Here is a 20,000-nt window from a genome sequence, read left to right as displayed (position 1 = left end):
ACCGTCACCTTGTGACCGTCGAGATGAACGATATCGAGTGTGAAACCGATGAGCGCATCCTGCAGGCTGATCGTGATATTCGTGTACAGATCATCGCCACGTCGCTCAAACTTCTGGTGTGGCACCGTCTTAATCTTCAGAATCAAATCACCCGGATCGCCGTCCATGTGCGGTTCACCCTCGCCGGAGAAGCGCGTTTCTTGTCCATCTTCCATTCCCGGCTCGATCTCGATTTCGATCGTACGCTCCTCGTTCACCAGCTTCACGTTGGGACACTCGTCACACACGGTTTGCTGCATCATCTGGAACCGGCCCGGGCCTAGATTGCGCGTGACCATCTCCTGGCGACAGTTGCACTTGCGCGTTCCGGAGGCCGGCTTCATCACCGGTTTGTTCCGCGTTATCTCCACAAAGTTCCCGCTGTACAGCTCTTCCAGCGTGACGTGTAGATCCATCACGATGTTGGCTCCGCGGGGCGTTTCCCGCTGCTCCTGGCCACCGAATCCGAATCCAAAGTCTGCGCCGAAGAACTGCGCGAACGGGTCCGAGTTGTCCATCATGCCCTCCTTCTTCACGCACTCCTCGCCGCACCGATCGTACAGCTTGCGCTTATCATCGTCCGACAGCACTTCGTAGGCGGCACCCAGGTCCTGGAACTTTTGGGACGCATCCGGATCGTCCTTGTTTTTGTCCGGGTGCAACTCTTTGGCCAGTTTTCTATCGGAATTGCGGAAAAGAAGCCACGGGTTAGCTTACAAGAACCGTGGGAAGATCACGGCGAAGCCCCAAGCACTTACCTGTACGCCTTTTTCACCTCGTTCTTGCTGGCCGTCTTCCGGAGGCCAAGAATTTTGTAGAAATCCCGACCGGCGAGCGCCACATCGGCGAACAACAAAACGACCGCACTTACCAGGAGCGCGGGGAAGAGGCTAAACTGTTTCATTGTTTTAAGCGTTCCTCAAGCCACAGCAGATGGAATAAGCGGGTTTTTGGCCTAAACTTCCATGAGAATTAATCACAAACTTTGCCGAAACCTCAACGTGGATTTTAGCATTTGCTGGTGCGCTCTGATTGGTCCGCGTAGTAAGGCGCACACGCATGCACGCACGCGACACAGACACAAACAGGAATTTTTGCCTCAGCAGCAAAATTAGACTGCTTGGTACTACTTGGTACGACTTGGTACTATTTCAGCAGTTAAACGTTGATTTTCCACTGTTTTTCCGAATTTTTCCCATGATTTTTGTTAGAGATTGCGTCCTTTACAATTACCAATTAGCTTTTGCGTATAAATTCACCAGTTTCTCTAAAGACATAACATTTCATATCACAAAAAATAACTTTGAAATAAATAATCTGCGCTGATAGAAATTGTAGCGTGAGGACCAGCCTTAATTGATCACCAGTCGCATCGTGGTGTGTGTGCAGGGGGTGTAGGGACGCTAGAAAACAAGTTGCGGGAGTTGCTGGAGTTGCGCTGTAAAAAAAACTGTACGCCCGTAAAAACTGCATCCTAGACGCGCCCATCCTAGAGTTTCACAGGAGCCGTGGTTCGATAAAAGAGTAAAAGGATATGCCTATCGTCTGTGCGAGTAAAGATGAATCAGTACAAAAGTGAAAAACAGTTGGCATACCTGTACCCGCTTATCGCGACCTTATCTTTCGTAACTTGCATATCTACCACCGTGGCCTGGCAGCATTGGGCATATGTTTTGGATACTTGTATCGAGACGAATTGTGGCTGCATTCTCCATGGACGCTCCACTCCAACCTTTTTTACCGGTGGCCATGTGGCCTATTGTCACTGGGCTGCTTACGGATTGGTGCTGCCCATAATCTTTTGCTTCATTTTTGGCATTTTCCACGTATCGCGCGTGTTCTTCGGCCGTCGTCGACCGCGCCCAGGGACTGCTTCTGTCCGGCAAAGGTGAGTAAGCGTCGTCTGCGAATGCGTTTGGGGCTCGCTCACCAGTGGGTATGCTTTCTCCAAAGATCTGGCGACATTATCGTGATGACCACGAAAACTGACGTCGAGGAAGACGACATCAATCCCTACTACTGGATCCCGGCCAGTGTGATCGGCAGTCTGATGGCAGTTTTAACACTCGTCCACGCAGCCATGTACCTGGATGGATTTTTGAATACCTGCAACCAACAACGCTATGAGTTAATCAAATATATCCATGCCAACGGCAGCCTAGTCCCCATCATTCAGAGTCGCATATCGTGCTCATCCGTTTTGGACTTTATGGATTATCTGCATCAGGATGTTTCCTTCGACAGGCGACGGGAGGGACGAATCAATACCGCTGCCGCACTGATCATTGGCTTGATATGTTCATGGACCTGCATTCTTCTGTGGATTTGGACCGTGGTCATTAACGCGAAAAGGGCCAGAGCCAGTCGGAGATTGCGCATCTGAGCGCATTTCCCATGCAAGGGAAAAGTGCTCAGTTTGGAAGCAGCTGTTTAAGCAGTATTGCCTTTAGCTAAACCCTCCGCCATCCATTAAGAAATCCCTTAAGTGCCTTTAAACATACCTCACATCACAATGCGTAAAAGCTATAAAATCCTCCGTGCAAGATCGCATCATTTTATATTTTATATCGTAACAAAACAAGTGCGTCCATTGTAGCTTTAGTGTAGCATTCCACATGTGTTTTACATTTTGACTGTTTTTTCAATGACAGTGGCAAATAAATCATAAGCACCCTAAATCAATTTCTTTGCTAAGTTGTTATGCTACGAGAAACAGTACCACACGAAGCGTAAACTTTTTGGCATTACATTCTGAGTTTACGCTTCGTCTATCCCTGGCATATATGACGAACCTCGCATGCCATTTTCCCGGATATGGAGGAACCGGATTACCTCCGAAAAAAATGTTTTTAGTTTATATTTTTATCCCGTTGTAGTGCAAAAACATAGTAGCATTCGACTGAAACTCAGAATTTATCATTGGGCATCGGCGAAATCGAACATCGCTGGAAAACTCACCCGAGAATGTGTCAAAAACGCCGCTTCGCTCTACTTCCTGGAAAATGGTGTCCTTTCTGCGCAGGACACGAACGGCTGTCACTGGCGCTTCTAGCACACATTCAATATACTTTGCTGGCCGTGCCATCCTGCTGTACGGGGGATACACTCTGTTGCTGCAGAAGGCAATTAGGCTGTTAAAAAGGGTGAAAACTGCGGCAGCCACAAAAAAGGACCATTTTTTTCCTCTACTACTTCCGGTGGCCAAGCTGTGTCGCGGTTGTCGATAGTGTTTCGGAAATTGTGCTATGATTCTCACGCGTGGCTTTCGTTCGTATTGGCGTAGTGAATGTTGCAAACGCTAGGATGAAATCCGTCCCATGCCGTGCTCGCTGAAAGTGCACCGCGTTTTTCCAGTACGAATGCCCTGGAGTGACAAAAGTGGCGAAATCGTTAGTGCAATGCAAGAACGGTGGTGTGCCTTTTACTCAGTTTAGTGAATTCATATTTCATCGTTGCCCAAGGATTGCGAGACAACCAGCACTCCTTCCGGTGGGTGGAGCCGAACGGGAGGGTGGAAGAAAATTGGAATACCTCTTCGTCCCACTAGCGACTAGCGGTCATCGCACATTTTCGTTGCAATCATTTATGAAAGAGGATTATGAATGTGGACTAAATCGATTAACATCGAGGTAAGAACAGACTTGCAATAAGAAAACAACCTTAGAACCACGGCCAGCGATTCCCCGTGTACCATCATGGCCAGCGCCAGCATAATGCGATACACCACCGATTTCCTCACTTCATTACACAACGGTGCCAACAGCGACGAAATGGATGGAAGAAGAAATAATGTTCTAGCCAGTTCTGGCCAATCATGGGCCAAGGGTGGGTAGGGTTCGTGGCAGCGGAGCATCAGAATCTGTTGGCACCTCTCTCTCTCGCTACAAAGTCATCGCATTTGTAACAGTATCAAATGGCGCTGCAACATGCGGAAAACTTTTTACAACCATTCCCGTTTTTTCCTCAATCTTTTTTTGTTGCCCATCGTCGTCTTCGTCTTACTTAACAGGTAGTTTTGTGTCGAGCTGCACACACCAGACACCACGGTACGCAGTTCACTAATCTGTTGAATAGAATCGGCTAAGTAAGGCAGCTTACGACCGTTCTCATCGAGCCTTCTTCGGCGGTTGGGCCGGTTGTTGATTCACTGGCTCGTGCTCGAGATCCTGCACATTACTAGCAGAACGAGAACGAGAAGGAAAAGAAGTTGCGGGAAAATGTTTGCCAAAAAAATGACATAAAAAGGGATAAAGTCTGGAGTGGTAAACAAAGATTAAGCCCTAGAATGAATGCCGACACATAAAAGTGTCCGTTCGCTTTTATGGAAGATGGCCAAGTTTGTGGCGCTATCGAGAGCGTCGCGAATTGTCCGTGTCCGTACCGACCGCAAGCTGACACACCAAAAGCCACAATGGCCGCCCCTATAATGTTGCAGCTGGGCTGCTGCTCCCGGGCCTATGGATTTATTCACGGATTGAGGTTAATAAGCCACCGGAATTCAGGCCTAGAAAGAACGCCTGTCCCACGCTTCTGGCTGGAGCCATGCGGTTGGCAAACATACACGTGCCACGATGATCGATTCCGGCTTCGGAAGAGTCGTAAATTTTGTATTCGCTTCTGGCGCACGCTGGTTCCGTCGCTGTCCATTCGCTATCACTGGATGGTAGGATCGTTGGCCGAAAACGGGAGACGCGTGCGTTTGATTTCCAACGAAGCATTGTAGGTCCAATGTTGTTGGTTTCCGTGTGCTAAGCAATGCTCGAGTGAAATTTGATTGGTTTACCGGTGTGGTGCTGTCGGGGGCACATTCTGGCCTAAAATAGTTCCGTGCTCCCTGAACAATGACGTCGGTTGAGATACGTCACTATAACTCAAATTAACGCAACCCCTTCAGGTGCGAGGGGCACCACACGGGACGGTGGCAAACAGTGTATGAATAAAATGGGGGTTTGGTAGAAGAAAGCGAAGTATGTACAACAAATGGAAGAAGAGCACAACTAACAACGATACCAAGTGGCCAATGCTGGAGCGGGCACGAAACCGAAAATCGATTTCTTGTCATCGTCCTTAGAGAACCCCCCACACTAGTCGTTCGCCAATCTACCTACCTACCACACGATCGTTAGCCACTGCCGGTCCCTTTACTACATTTTAATATTTTCTTGTCATTATATATCCATACTAATAGCTATAAGAGAGTTTTCCACGAGTTGTTTCACTACAAATCGTGTTCTGGACGAAAAGGATAAAAGATTTAGTTCGGTTTTGGGGCAGGCTGGTAAAAGTTGAGATCTTTTTCCGATTATTCAACGGCAGTACGGTAGACAATATTACCGAGGGAGGAAGATAATTTAGGTTTTTATCTAAAAAATCGTGATTAGGTAACAGCAGAAAGTTTGCATGTTTTTTATGTCCTTTTCGACCAATTAAAGGTTTATCATGGAAGCTATGGGAGTGAAACATACCGCCTGGATTGCTCTATTATCCAAAAAGGTGCTCTAATCTGCTTACAACATGCACAACATGATTCCATTCCTTCGATTGATCTCTCGTTTGATTGCTCACTGGCAAACCATGTTTTTCTTCAAATTCAAAATCCTGTCAACACGGTCGTACCATCGGGGGACGAGGTTGCCTTATGCAGTTTTGATGAAGGTGCACAATATTCCACCAGCTGTGTAATTGTAATTTCCATTTTTTCTTGTAGTCATAGTGCGAAAAAAACCCTCGGCGGAACTGCGGAATGGCCATTCACACGTTCGTTTTTTTCCGTCTCTTGGTCATAGCCTCTTGATCGGTGCCTTTGACGCAACGAACATCCAATGGAAAGTGCGCTTGAATGATTAACACGAAAGAAACGGGGAAGCGAAGCAAACGAAAGAGAACGAGACAGCTTGAGAGCAACCTCCATGCCGAGCGGTGCAGCGGTTCTGACGCCTCGTCCTTTTTCCTGCTGCAATTATAAGGTACCGGGAAGCGTTTTTGCCGCATTTACTGGGCAATTTGAATGTTTGCATAAATTATACATGCAATTCTTCGGTGCACCGGTCCACATTCATGGGCTTACCAGTGCAGAAGCATGCTCGGTTTGCAAAAACAGGTGAAGAGAGAAGGATCGTGAATGGTTTCATGCAGCAACGAGGCGAAGAGGGAACCGTTTCTAATGCAAAGGGGTCAATCATGCCTAATCTGGGTACACAGCCAACTGACCTAGTTACTGTGCTGATCTCATCGATTCTATAGTGCAGTGCTTTCGTAGATCTTTAAGATTCATGCGATAGCTGGGCCCTGAGACGGTGTACACGAGATAGAGAGGAGAGATGTTATCCCCGGTGGCCCATAAGGATCGCTTTAGCACATCAGAACCTTTCCTAACGAATCGTGTCTAATCCGAATCGTTGCGTCTTATTTAAAAGAGAAACTTCCACCTAAGGACTCCAAGAACACGAACCATTCTCTACCGTACTAGAGCAATCAATCGTAAACCACAAAACACCATAATGTCATCAGCCCAAGTGACAGAATGATTGAGATCCTCGCAGCACCTTCATAAGCTTGTTAGTAACCCTGAGCAATTGGTTGGCAAAGCAGTCATCAGTCGCTCCAGTCGGTAGATTTAACACCAAAATTACAAATAATTAAGGGGAGCTCCTTCCCTTTTTTTTGTTAATATTCGTCGAATTACCCGCACGAGCACAAGCTGCCAAGGTTGGAACGGCGAGGTGGAAAAAAGAACGGCGGAAACCGGAAACCAAGACGGTTCTGTGGGCACTGTGGGCATTTTCTCGATTTGCTGTACGGTTTCCGGTCTGCTGATGCCGACTGAACCCCCATCTACAGCTACGGATGTAGCGTTATCCGAATCGTTACCGACGAACGTTGCCCTTTTTTGCGACTAGCTCTTAGAATTTAATAATGTGGGTCCATAGCAATCCGTTCCCTGGGTGGTTCTCCTTCCGGTACTTCCGGTCCAGCGAAGGGTGGGCTGTTCTGTAGTGCCCACAGAAAATCTACATGATTCTTCACACAAACCCGACCGCTCTGGGTGCCTCCTCCCGAAGTAGATGAAGGCATTTTTGACACCTGGAAAAAAAGGGAAGGTAATTAACTGGGGCAGAAGAGGATTGTGGGGGTAACGAGTGCCCACACCAGCACATCTCCAGCTGAGAAAACACTCACCGTGGAACGACTTGACTATGGGCTTTTCCCTGTTTCATTCGCTGGCATTTCAGTTTCGCTTTCGCCCTCGTGTCCGGTTGACCGGTGGAGTTCAGGGGGGTGATTTTATCTTTCAAATAACCTAACGGACTCGTGGTCCCGTGAAGGCGTCACCGGAAATTGCCGCCGTTGGTCATCTGATTTGTTGGTTTAGGTGTAGCTCCGGGTAGTTCCGGAAAACCGGGTTTTCGGTGTGGGTTTTTTAATACGACCACGCGTATTTTCCCTATTTTCTACTGTTTCCCCGGGCTGACTGTGCTGGCTGTGAATTCATTAAAAAACCTATAAAATCGTTTAAAAAGTCGGTGCTATGCAAAGAAATGTGAACACATAGCACCAGTGAAATCCTCGATTCCGAACCCCGGGGTCCAAGGAATAATTATAACAGCAAGTAACCACAGAACCGCTTAAAGCTATGAAGGTTTTGTACGTGGACCTAATTGTACCTAGCACCAATAAGCAGATTATCTCGTATAGCGATTTTGTGCACTGGCAGGCTGGTCAAAGCACCAAATGTATTGCCTATTCTTAAGGAAAAGATGTTTTGAATGAAGCACAGCTGGAACGTTAAGGTTTAAGCTTCGAACAACAACGACTACTACGGGTATTCCATTACAAATTTGTTTCGAAAAGGTGACGTACCAGGCGTCTCCATTACTAAAATCACACGCGTGTTGCAAATGTAAGGTTTCTGCATAGCAATTTGTACTACACAGCGTAAAAAGCCTACGACATCGTCATCGTTGTCGTCGTCGTCGTCGTCATCGTCAAGCAGTGCTCAAGCTTTGACGAGGCTCGAATAAAGTGTCTCTCCGCTCTGTCGCCTTCTCACACTTTTCGCACAAAACCGAGCCACATCGTACCAGACACGAACAGCTGACGGTAGTGAAAGTTACCAAACGTACTGCTACCCGCGCATGCCAGGCATTTCCACGCTTCCGGTGCTTCCGGTGCACATCGAGCCTCTCTCACACGCTGTCTCTCACTTCTTCGCCGTGGTGCAACACCCGACCACCCCGACCAAAAGCACGATTAATAACGTGTGCTGACATATTTTCGCCATTTTTTTGTTGTCGCGCCGTTTGCTTGACTTGTACACCCTCTCTCTCTCTCTTTCTTCTTCTTCGCGTCGTGAGTTTGGAGTGGTTTGGCTTCCGGTTCTGATGAAATATGTCTTGACACGACATCAGAAGGGGCCCTAGCTTGGCTTTGGGGGGGGGGGGGGGGTTATGCTCTATCAGTGGCCAGCAGCGGCTGCGGTCGCGGTAATCGTCAGTCAGCTTCGACCGCTGCTTGTCATTCTAAGTCGACCAGCGAGCCGGTGTACACGCTGGTCTTTCCGCATTAACGAACGGTCGCCACTTTCTTCAATGTGGATCACTCACTAAACTTGGGTGACCATTGTGTGCGTGCGTGTAATGTGTTGTCTGTTTATTAGGTCACACTTTGTTCTGATTCTCACCAAGGTGCGTGCCCGGCGGCGGACGATGCAAGAAGCGTTGCAAGATTACATTTGCATTATCGCGGAACACATCCACAATGGGTGCATTTGATTGACCCTGGCTTCTTTGCATTCGCCGTTCATGACTCGCGTCTATGCCGCTTATCAGCTGGCGAACGTAAACTCGTCACAAATCAATAAACGCGAAGTGTTCCGAGGCAACGGCCTCCTCCAGTCGTGAAGATCGGTCGATCGGTACCGGGTACTGGTGATGGCTACTTCTCGTGCTGATCGTGGTGTTACTGCCGCAGTCGCATTTCGTGCCAGATGAAGATGCTGTGGAGACTGTTTTATCAGGCGTGCTTCTGGGGCAGCATGATGCTGACCACCGTGTATGCGGTAGCGATGTCTCCACCGCGGAAACCATTACCGCTGCTGCCCCTGAATGGTTGCGATCGGTGTGGCACGGAAGCTTGCGACCGATTAAAAGGGAAAATTCGTTGCAGTGACACCGCCGACTGTGTCCAATGAGCTGCATGCAAGCAAAGGAGTATTATCGCCAAGAACTAGGACATTCGGAAGGATAAGAAACACGTGTGACGGTGGTTCGGGTGCATCATGAAGTGAAGAGGAACATGTGAACACAAATTCGAATAAAAAAATGAAGAACTTTTGCAATTAAATGGTTTCTGTTGTGTTCCTTTATTTTGCTGTTTCTGTACCTACTTTTTTAAATTATTTTCGCTGGTCTGGTTGATTTCTTATACATTTACAATTCTATATTAATATTTAACGATACATTTGAAAGAGATGCAATCATTGAATGGTTCGTACACTTTACACAGGTGATAGTGATTTGCTTTCTCTCGATCATTCCGTGGCCGGGACCGAGTGTGTTCAAGATATCATGCTCCCGCGAAAGTTCGCGCGTCGTGCGCAAGATCGTGCACTCGCGCTGGCTGCCGATCCTGGAGAAGTACCAGGTAAAGCTCCCGCTCGAGTGTCCCTTCCATCCGATGCGCGACATCTTCGGTCCACAGCAGAGCGCAAAAAAGCAGCACCGGCCGTCGCAGTGGACGTGCGGTTTCTGTGGCAAGAGCTTCTTCGAGGAGCAGCACCTTGACATGCACTTTGAGAACCGGCACAAGACGAACATCAACATGGCCGAGGATGCAATCTGTCTGGCGGATTACTGCGACATGATGCGGTGCGAGGTGCTGATCGCGAAGGATGCCACACTGGCGTTCGGTGGCGATCCGAACGCAGTCAGTACGGACATCGAAGTGTGGAGTGAGGCGACCGCCTATAGAACCGCATTAACCACCGCCGGACCGCGTGATCTGGCGAAGGTGCCGGAAAGGTACGGGAAAAGGGAGACATCAGATGACACTCATTGCGCGGGAATTCATTTGACTACACTGCTCCGTTTCACCGCAGCCGGAAATCGTTGTTACCGAAGATGCTACAAACACTCAGAGACGACGTGTTCCGGGATCGAAAGAATGCCCAGGTGACAACCGGTACGAAGGGGGCGCCCATGAACTGTGACAAAACGGAGCCTGCGAAGGGGAAGGGAGGTGCGCGAAGAGGCACTAAAGCTTCCGGTGATGGCAAGGAAGGTACACCTTGAGTTGACTCCATTTGCGAGCCGCCATGGTGCCAGGTCGACACTAATCCACAATCCATCGGTTCTTTCCGGTTCTAGCGAATGATCACTTGGTCGAGGACGACGACGATGAGGATGACGAGGATGAGGATGACGATGAGGAAGACGAAGAGGAGGAGGAGTCAGAGAACGACAGTAACGCTACGTCACAGTGTGATCAGCATCTAGTCGATTCCTCGCTACCACCAGTGGACCGGAAGCAGCAACGGCTTTCCGAGATGCAGCGCATGAAGGCCAACTGCAAGGCGGAGGAGATCGGGCAGCTGAAAACACGTTGTGAGATACTCGTGCGTGACTGCATCATTGGGCTGCTGGTGCAAGAAGAGCTATCGTTCGACGACTTCCGTAGTATGGAGCAGGAGCTTAACCGGGCCGTGTGCTGGTATCTGACTTGCGAGCGGTACTGGGAAGATGGTCCCCTCGAGCAGCGACCCTTTCCCTGGGGTCTCGTCTTCGTCCTGGTGATGGTGCTATCAATGGGCGTTTGTCTGTGTTACTACATCATCTGGATACTGTTCGAGTGAGTAGCCGCTCTCCGCAGTGTTGCCCTTCCACCGGAGTAACGCGCCTCTGCACGCCACATTCGCATTCGCATTAACAAAATTCACACATTTCATCACGCATCACCGTATCCTTTGCTTATTTTCTACGCTTCAGTTTGTGACCGTGGGTTAGACCTTCCGAGTGGTCTCTCGGTATCAGGGCTCTTTCTTATGTTCCATGCCTCATGACTTACACACCATCGCCGCGCTTCGATCTTCGAGCAAATCCGTTTCATCTGCAGAGTGACTGCCAGTGTCTGTTTGTTGTAGGTATTCCGAGTAGTCTTTCCTTCCCTTTGCGATCCCCTTGCGATCGTTCCTTGCTCTTCTAACGCATCGCTTATTTACACAACTTCCCAGTTTAATGAACTGTTGTACTCTTATTTGCTTTACTCTCTCCTCCACCACACGCTTCTGTTCTGGCATGCTGACCATGTGCACTGTGTTTCTCCTTATCTCTTTCTCTCTCTGTGTCACGTCTTATCCTTTCTTTCCTATTTCTTTTCTTTTCTACTGTATCACTGTATATTTCTCCGTCCGTCTTCCGTCTGTCCCATTGTGCGCCTCGCCTGTGTACGCAGCAGTGAAGATTTCAGCCACCACCACCAAGGGCCTACGGGCGGCAGTGGTAACATCATTGGATCGACTGGTGGCCACCATCATCTCGGAGTGGGACATCTGACACCACAGCAACTGAGTCATCATCGGGGTGCGGGAGGTGTGGCTGGTAGTGGTGGGCGGCACTATCTCCAGCCGGTGTCTTCCGGAAGTGGCGGTAGCGCTGGTACCGGCATCTATCGGTTGCAAGACGGTGGCCACTCGTCATCGAGTCTCAACAATCTGACGGCAACGATCAGCTCCGGTAACGATCTACTGCATACGCCACAGATTCATGCCTCACCGGGAGGAGCTTCATCCATGCTGTACGCCGCAGCCGTGGCAGACGATGGAGGATATGGGTACGCCACCGGTGCTGGTAGCGGGGTAACCAGTGGCGATGTATCGCTGGTGGCTTCCGGATCCGGTGGTGGTAGTGGTGCGGGGGGCCTTGTATCTGCATCGGCCACCGGTGGCGGCGAGTTCGGTGATCTCGGCCAAAGCGAACACTACATCTACGTGACGTACCCGCCGGAACTGAAGCGGCGGCTGCTGGAAAGGTACGGTAGAGACATTTATATGCAGCTCTTGCGCAAGGATGTGTACGATTACTACTAGAGCGATCTTTCCCTCTGCAAGCGATGTTTGCTCGTTTCTCGATGTTACTACTCGTTGCCCTATCACCTCTTCCTTTTTTCCACCGGTTCCGTTAAGCTGCGTTTTCGGTTTGACCTGCTCACGTTTGTGGTCGGATAATGTGGATTTGCGTTCGGTTTCTTATGTTTGCTCCTGTTTTCCTTATGCGTTGCGATATGATGTTTCGTGCTCTTGCAATCTGCTTTATCTGTGTGTACTCTTTCTCTCTCTTTTACCAACATCTTGCGTCCTCCCTCCTTACTCTTATGTCGGTGTAAACGCGTTGAATTAATTTTAATTAACATGAATTGCGTCGTCTTCGACGTGTTTCATTATCTGTGTCCAGTATTGCTTCTCTGCTCAGTTTGCAATTAAACAAGATCCTAAACTAGCTCATGAATTGGAACACCATTTTTGAAGGAAAAATTACTATAGATTAGCAAATTGCTCTAGCTGTCTTTGATTCGTATGAATGCGGTCACATTAGGCCACAGGGCACAGGAAGAGCGATCGATCAGGCATGATACACACATACGATAGTGTAGAGACCAAATTAGTGATAAGGAACGAAGGAATTTGCCGCATTGAAAGGTTGTAAGGGAACATACTAGCAGAAGCAACAGTTCCCGCAATTTTGTACATTACCGAAGAGTTAGACGTTTCCCTATAGTATAGTACCTAAGGCAAAGCCAGTAAACGCATTTCGAATCGTCCTCCTTCGTCTGTCGAATCTACATTCAGCGGTAATTTAGAACGTCTCGGCTTACATGACCACGCTGCCACTTGAAAGAGTAGGAAAAACCATGGATTAGGATATTCTAGAATAGACAATTAATGCTAGCATAAAGTTGATTGAAAAAGCAGAAATCAGTATTTTAACAACAAAGGCGTTTACCTAAGCGCTTTGTGGTGTTCACAGCACTCACGCGTACCAGTAGAAAATACTTTCTTCACACCCTAGCAGCCCTAGTGATCTGGAACAAGCTAGAGCGATCTTGTAGCGCTACATAACACAGTACAAACTCAATTTTTCACTCAACTATAACAGGCAGGGCCTCCTCTCTAGTGAATGCAGCAGCAGTAAGACTAGCAATGAAGTAAGTAATAAAATGTGGACTCTCGTTTGAGCACAGTAAAGAATATTGCTGACTTATTTCTTTATCAATAACAATTTTCATCATATCCATGACACAACATAATCAGTAGAATTCATCTAGAAAGACGATCGTGAAATGCAACGTTGTAACAAGCAACTAAACAAGCGACTCAGCATTTGAACAGTGCAGATTTCACAGTTTCAAATTGTTTATTGTTTCTAGGCTTCCACAGCAAACGACGCAACACAAACGCATTTACAATGATCCATATACGTAGATTCACCCTAAAATTAACCAAATCCCAAATGTCTTCCCAGAGTTGTTGTCTTAGTTGGTGTTCACTGCTTACCTAGAGCGTCTATAGTTTTAGAACTGCGTGATTAAATCCCTACTGTTCCACCTCCTCATGTATTCACTATTGTGTGACTTTCCTCTATTAATCCTGTCCATTTTGCGCCTTGTCTAGAATTACTTTGGAGAAGTATCCCAAGTGTTGCGTGTGTAGGCAAGCTGCTGTAAGCAAACCGTAGACTAGAAGATGCTTGCGATCCGATGTGATCCTGTTTTTTAATCTTCTATCCGTCTTCTATCTTCTATCCCCCTATAATATCTAATCTTTATTCCATTCCACGCCTTTCGCCCCGTTTTAGTTCCCTCTAGCTGCCACCTAGGTTTTGCTCTGCCTGTGTTGTTCCTCGACTACTGTACTACTTCATCATCTTTATCATCACCGTTCAGTAACCGTCCGTAACCGCCACAGCGCGCCGACGAGCATTAGTCATTTTTGAACGCCCCTAGTAAAGAAATTGTCCATTTTACTAGTTCTCCTCCTTTCTCTCTCTCTTTTTCTTGTTACGACCCCTATCATATTTTCGCCATTTCTTTCTCCCTTTTTCTGCCTTTTTTCGCGTTCTTTTTTATTGTCATTCTTTCTCTTTTTCTCTCTTTCTCTAGCTGCTACAATAGAACGACACGGCTATGAAATTTAGATGAAATTGAATCTGAGATAAATTTATATTAAAAACCAATAGAAATCCGCAATGATGGCGTTAAGAGTCAGTCGATATAAACGTAGCAGAAATTCTATCGAAAGCTGTAACTATAATATAATAGAACCAAAAGAAAGAGAGAAATCGTGTTGAATGCACTATATTATAATGGAGACATCTTTGCACCGTTTTCTACAGATTGCTACAAAGTGTCTAGAAAGAGGAATGTGGGAATGTAATACTGTTATGGAACAAAGCGATATGCGACAGTGGATGCAAATCTTCATAGATTTAATAGTAATAAACAAAAAATTGATGATGCGAGATGAAATCGAAAGAAACGTTGTGTAAAGCCGACCGAATCAGTCTAACCGGAGAGTGAATGAAATGAAAAGCGATAGATTTCTTCGATTAGTTTTTTGCATCCTTTTGTTTTCTAGCCAATGCACTTTTGATTGTTCTGTAGACAATCTCGTAATATACGTATACTTAGTTGAATAGATTTATACCGTAGTCTCGTTTCGAATGAAATGTGTTAGTAAGATTTCGTTGCTCCGCTTCGAACCCGTATAAGAACAGATATTTGCAAATAGAGTTTCATTATGATTTTGGCCCCAAGATGAGATCAGGACTATATGCCCCTTCTTGTTGGAAAGCTGATAAATACGGTGATAGTGAATCCTTGCGTCACCGAAGCAAATTACCGTTCCGTTTCACCGGGAATTAAGACTGACAAAGTGAAAGGTTTACCATTTCCGATTTCAAACCAATGGAAAGGTAGTTGACAATCGATACTAAACGCAGGAATAGTTCAAACTGTATCTGCTGCTTTCGTACTAAGCCATGATAATTACATTTTTATTTTTCACTTCTCTAACCTTCTGGGTAGAGATGGCAAACAGCAGTGAGATTGCATACGGGAAACGATTAATTTTGACTTTTCGCTCCGTGCTGCAATTTAAGTCATAATGTATTGGCAGCAACAACCACGGATTCGCGGATATCTCTTTATCCGTACATTTGTCAATCCATATTTCCCGCTTCTTTTTATTGATAATATTCTTAAAAGTACAAATGTGTGAAAGAAGCAGTGATTCACTGCTCGCCCAGTGAGAGCAAAGTTAGGCTAAAATAAATTCAACAATGAATCAATCATAAGAAACAAGATTGACGCTAGTGGCTAATCTGTCGACTCATAGAAGGAATGAACATAGGAACAACCAACGTACAACGATGAAAAAAGAACGGGATGTTGCTGCGAAACTATCAGAACTGTTTTGTGTCCGATCCGCAACAGAAACTCAGTGATGTTACGGTAGTAAGACAAGACAGCAGCAACTACCACCATCCCCACTATCTATCTTCATGCATAGGAAACACAATCGAAGAATTCGAATAGAACTTAAATTTTTTATGAATCCCTTTTTCTAACATTCTATTCGCTCGCTGCATTTCTGCGCAGTGGATTGACTAGTAACGAGGGCTTGTATGATGAGGATTAATATGATAATAGACCAGCAGCGTAGAATATGCCATCCGATGCCACTTGAACTTGAATGGTCGCAAAATGGATTCTTAACTCCTATTGAAGCTTTACGATGTACCATACGTTTTCTACTGCTACTTTACATAAACATCAACTGAACTGTACTTATTTCATTCTCAAGGACCACGGACTTTCGTACTACCTGCTACAACACAACGAATAGTTTTTTGCTTTGGTCATATAAATTAGAAAATTTGTAAAATAGGCACTCGTTCCCGACGTATGTACTGTAGCAATTGCGAAAATGAAACAATCGCTAAACTGTCAGGAAAGAATAAAGAAACGAGAATTCAAATTCAAATATGGCTAGTATGTTTCAAGATTCTTTTCCATCAGATCAGGTAAGTAACATAGTAAATGAATTTCATTCGTCGACATTCGTGACATTTTATAAATGCCAATTTTATGCTACGTGAATTCGGATGGATATAAAGTAGAACAATAGATAGATTACCAGTTGCATTAAGCTTTATTTATCTATAGTTTTGCAAAAATAAGATTTATATGTAGAATTGCACTTCATCTTTAATGGTTCTCACCTGAATGACGGAGCCAGCATTGTAGGACGTAACCTGAAGTATAGAAATATTATTTTGTGAGAAATCGAAACAAAAACTTGAAGCACATTTTTCCTATCAATTTACAAAAAGCATCAGACAGCCAAGGAAGTTCTAATCAATGATGAAACTTCTCATATGATTAATTTTTGCGAAACCTTTTCCTTGATATCATCATGTATAACAAAAAAACTCTTAGATCTTGATTCGATAAATGTCTTACCTTGAAACGAAACGACATCAGCCGCAACAAGCTTCCATGCTGATTACTTCTGAAAGATAAAGAAAATGGTTTTATCAGAAAATGTATCATATTAAAACAAAAAGATTTGGTTATGATTCAATATGTTCGTTTCAGTTCTCGTTATTCTGTCATGATTTTTATCAGACAATGTAGGTAAAGGAAAATAGGTTGATCATCAGAAGAATGGTTTTTTGAAAATATCATCGACCACATGATAAATTGAAGATGAAAATTGTACGTACCTCTTGCCGCACAGCGTGAAAGAAACTCCATCTGATTTTCGAAATACTGCTACTGAATTTATCTGAAAAACATTGAGAAAATGTCATGAATTTTTTATTTAAAAAACAGGATGCTATATTAATTAAAGTAACGTGGATGTGTCTAACTGTCCTTGGAATCATGATGATTTAATCCAGTGCAAAACGATTGAAACCAAGATGGGTCCAAGCTTTTTTTCTCTAGTCCATCTCGAGACCGTTCTACTAATTTGTCTATCGTCGAACGGCTCTAGTCAGGACATACGAAAAATCAATCCCACTAAACCTAATAAAGAAAATGAACCTCACCTTTTATTTTGTCATGCAAAACTTGATTGCTCAACAGGATGGTGCATGGCTAGGCTGTTGACTGTCTTCTGTCTGAAATAGAAGAAACTATGCATTAATAATGCTGACAATATTGCCACTTAAATAATGTTGAATGTGACGAAAATGTTGTTGCAAGATTCATAGGAATGCGATATGAGAAGAAAGCTCAAACCAACGAATGCTTTACAACATTTACTGTCGTCCTCTTTGGAGATCATTTAGCTACAATACCAAACTAAATGACTGACTAGGTTGGGACGATTTTACAAATCGGATAAAATTTAAAATTTACCTTTCGGGTTAAGCTGAATGCGATGGTGTTTAACAACTGAACCGTGTATCGAACTCTGGACACTCGACTGTGAAAGATAAGAACAAAGGGAGTTAGTGAACGTAATTTTGTAATCTGTTTGGATTGTGATGTTGCTATTCGTTCCAGGTACTTGTTTAAATTAGGTAAACAATACCAATCGGAGCGTTTTATCGTTTGCTTTCGTCCTCTATGGAGATCATACAGCTATGAGACCTAACTGCATGACTGACTAGGCTGGGACGATAGTGAAAAGCTACGCGCAAAAGTGTACAATCGTTAAGCTTACCTCAGAGCACGTAAGATTTTTATCGCTCGACGGCTTGTCATTCACATTAGACCGTTACAAATCCATATCATGAATACTGTAAAGAAAAATTAACAAAAATAATGTATTTCGTCACGTCCGCAATGATTGTTTTGCATTTTCATTTTCTTTCGTCTAAAATCAGATAGGGCAAGTCTGGGTAACTTAGATTTCAACAATGAATATTCTGTCCCCGTATGCGTATATATTCTTAAAATCATCATTCCAACATTACTACACAACTACGGAAAATTATTGTATTTTATGTGCCTTACCTGTTGGTGATAATGATGAGCAGCGTCGTCCGATTGAACAGCATTGCAATTACTGGGCAACAGGAAGAATCTGAGGAAGATAAAAAAAAAATCGATCTTAGGAAAAGTTTCCATATTCTAAGATGATATGAACTGTGATATGAATGTGAATGCAACGAAAAGCTGACAGCAAAACGGAAACAAGCGTCCGGTGCTGTGGATGAAGCAACCTTATTTTGTTCTATCTTCTTCTAAAACGGTGTCATTCATTTGTATGGGGTACGAATCCTACAGAATGCACCGTTTCGGTGAGAAGACAAAGTGATGAGAAATTGAATTGCCTTGATTTCTTCTTGAATTGCTTACCTGTATTCGTAGTTTGATGCTTTTTTATGATAACTCACTCGATACCAGGGAAATAATCCTGTAACGAAAAATAATTCAAAGTTAAACAAGAGCGTAGAATGTGATCATTCGTTTAAATTAATTCAACATGAAAAAACTGTTACGATAGTTTCCACGGTAAAAGAGCGCGCGTTTAGATAACTCAATCACCAGAATAATAAAGTATTTTACTCTGGTCCATTAGCGAAGCAGGGAGAGCTAAGTATTTCACTTGCCCCGCATTAGAATGGACTCAATAACCGATTTTTTTAAAAATAGATTAACTTACCTTCCATTCTCCCAGGTCATGAGATAATCCAAATGATTTATTTTCCGTCTTGACATCTGCAATGGTAATCGTAACAATGGTACATGAATCTTTGCTTTATTTGTAAATTTTCGCTTAGTATGCCTATCACTGTATTCAGCAAGACCAATCGATGTTTTCTCAACATGAATGTTTAGTTGATAGTATAAGCGATATTCATCATATGAACATGGATTTATCATGAGCATTGTATTTGGAAACTTACCGTAATATTCAGCTTTTTCTTTGGTTTACATATCAATCAGCCAATGCGATATCTGAAAAATATAAAAATAATAATTAGCATCAATATAACGGTGGTAATATTTCTTGTCAAATTAACATGTTGATAATCAGATAGGGCAAGTCTGGGTATAACTTAGATTTCAACAAGAAACATTCTGACCCCTAATGCGTATATGTTGTAAAAATCATCATGTACACATAGCTTTTATTAGGTTCGTTAAAAATAGATACGTACCTAAAAAATAGGTTTAATCCTATTTCCGTTACTTTCCTTTGTAGTTTCATCGAGCTGAAATTATAAAAAATGACTATTAAAAAATTGATATTCTTGCTGAACTCGATCCGATTCGATCGCAATAAAGTTCAGATTGTTTGGACGTCAGCACTATTCCTAAGATAGGGATAACTGTTAACAAAGAATCATCACATGGTGATGCAACTCGGAAGAACTTGAACTATTTGTTCACAGAAACATAGCTTACCATTTATGATTTCCTTCATCGTTGGTTTTTTTCTGGAGATGATTTGTAGATCTTGTGAACATAATTTTGTAGAACCTGAGAACAGGAAGAGAAGCCAAAACCGTATTAATAATCGCTTTATAACAAAATAAAATTTATCATTTAGATTTTTAAATCAGAATAAATAACCAATCGTCATCTGCTTTGCATTGGACTGGGGCGGTACAGTGTTCATCATAAGGAAAACTATTTATAATCGATCTATTTCAACACTTACCATGTCTATTCAGCGATTACATTAGATAGGACTGTTCTTTCCGATTGCATCAGTTTACCGCTTCTGCAAGAACAGATTAAAAACATTAGTATAGTACTTAATCAGTTACTGATGTAACATTTTTCATCGGACACAATTTCGATCAGCAAAATAACCAATCGTCATCTGCTTTGCATTGGACTGGGGCGGTACAGTGTTCATCATAAGAAACGAATTGGAAAATTACAAATTGATCCCTTTTCAGTGCTTACCTTCTATCTTTGTCAAACTTCCTCTACGTTTCTTCTCCATT

General features: G+C 44.2%; 3 protein-coding genes across 6 annotated transcripts in view; 2 read left to right on the top strand and 1 right to left on the bottom strand.

Moving 5' to 3' along the window:
* Positions 1–1,067, bottom strand: part of LOC126570472 (dnaJ homolog shv) — a 1,834-nt gene extending 767 nt beyond the window's left edge. The window contains exons 1-2 of the mRNA XM_050228250.1: positions 798–1,067; positions 1–717 (exon numbers count right to left, since the gene is read on the bottom strand). The exon at positions 1–717 is cut by the window's left edge and continues 152 nt beyond it. Coding sequence (XP_050084207.1) covers positions 1–717; positions 798–943 — 863 coding nt within the window. The 5' untranslated portion in view covers positions 944–1,067. The remainder of the gene's footprint in view (positions 718–797) is intronic.
* A 352-nt stretch (positions 1,068–1,419) lies between these two features.
* Positions 1,420–2,721, top strand: LOC126581134 (uncharacterized). Its single transcript, XM_050244610.1, has 2 exons — positions 1,420–1,927; positions 1,993–2,721. Exons 1-2 carry the CDS (start codon positions 1,599–1,601, stop codon positions 2,420–2,422), a joined length of 759 nt encoding a protein of 252 aa, XP_050100567.1. The 5' UTR covers positions 1,420–1,598; the 3' UTR covers positions 2,423–2,721.
* A 419-nt stretch (positions 2,722–3,140) lies between these two features.
* On the top strand, positions 3,141–16,034 carry LOC126571143 (uncharacterized). 4 transcript variants are annotated; one of them, XM_050229428.1, is made up of 6 exons: positions 3,141–3,668; positions 9,544–10,058; positions 10,136–10,317; positions 10,404–10,884; positions 11,488–12,063; positions 14,191–16,034. In XM_050229428.1, exons 1-6 carry the CDS (start codon positions 3,642–3,644, stop codon positions 14,216–14,218), a joined length of 1,809 nt encoding a protein of 602 aa, XP_050085385.1. In that variant the 5' UTR covers positions 3,141–3,641; the 3' UTR covers positions 14,219–16,034. The 4 variants fall into 4 exon arrangements, with proteins under 4 accessions (XP_050085385.1, XP_050085386.1, XP_050085384.1 ...); XM_050229429.1 differs by having other exon boundaries at positions 13,887–16,034; XM_050229427.1 differs by having other exon boundaries at positions 11,491–16,034.
* Positions 16,035–20,000: the final 3,966 nt, after the last annotated feature.

The sequence above is a fragment of the Anopheles aquasalis genome, chromosome 2 (assembly GCF_943734665.1).
Source record: "Anopheles aquasalis chromosome 2, idAnoAquaMG_Q_19, whole genome shotgun sequence".
Classification (NCBI taxonomy): Eukaryota; Metazoa; Arthropoda; class Insecta; order Diptera; family Culicidae; genus Anopheles; species Anopheles aquasalis.
The sequence above is the reverse complement of the archived record's forward strand: the minus strand, read 5'-3'. Positions and strand labels throughout refer to the sequence as shown.

Excerpts from the sequence above, each read along its gene's own strand:
- LOC126581134 (XM_050244610.1), top strand. The coding sequence starts at position 1,599 with ATGAATCAGTACAAAAGTGAAAAACAGTTGGCATACCTGTACCCGCTT. Across the intron at positions 1,928-1,992 it reads ACTGCTTCTGTCCGGCAAAG|ATCTGGCGACATTATCGTGA; the intron begins GTGAGTAAGCGT and ends CTTTCTCCAAAG.
- LOC126571143 (XM_050229426.1), top strand. The coding sequence starts at position 3,642 with ATGTGGACTAAATCGATTAACATCGAG. Across the intron at positions 3,669-9,543 it reads CTAAATCGATTAACATCGAG|GTGATAGTGATTTGCTTTCT; the intron begins GTAAGAACAGAC and ends CACTTTACACAG. Across the intron at positions 10,059-10,135 it reads CTGGCGAAGGTGCCGGAAAG|CCGGAAATCGTTGTTACCGA; the intron begins GTACGGGAAAAG and ends GTTTCACCGCAG.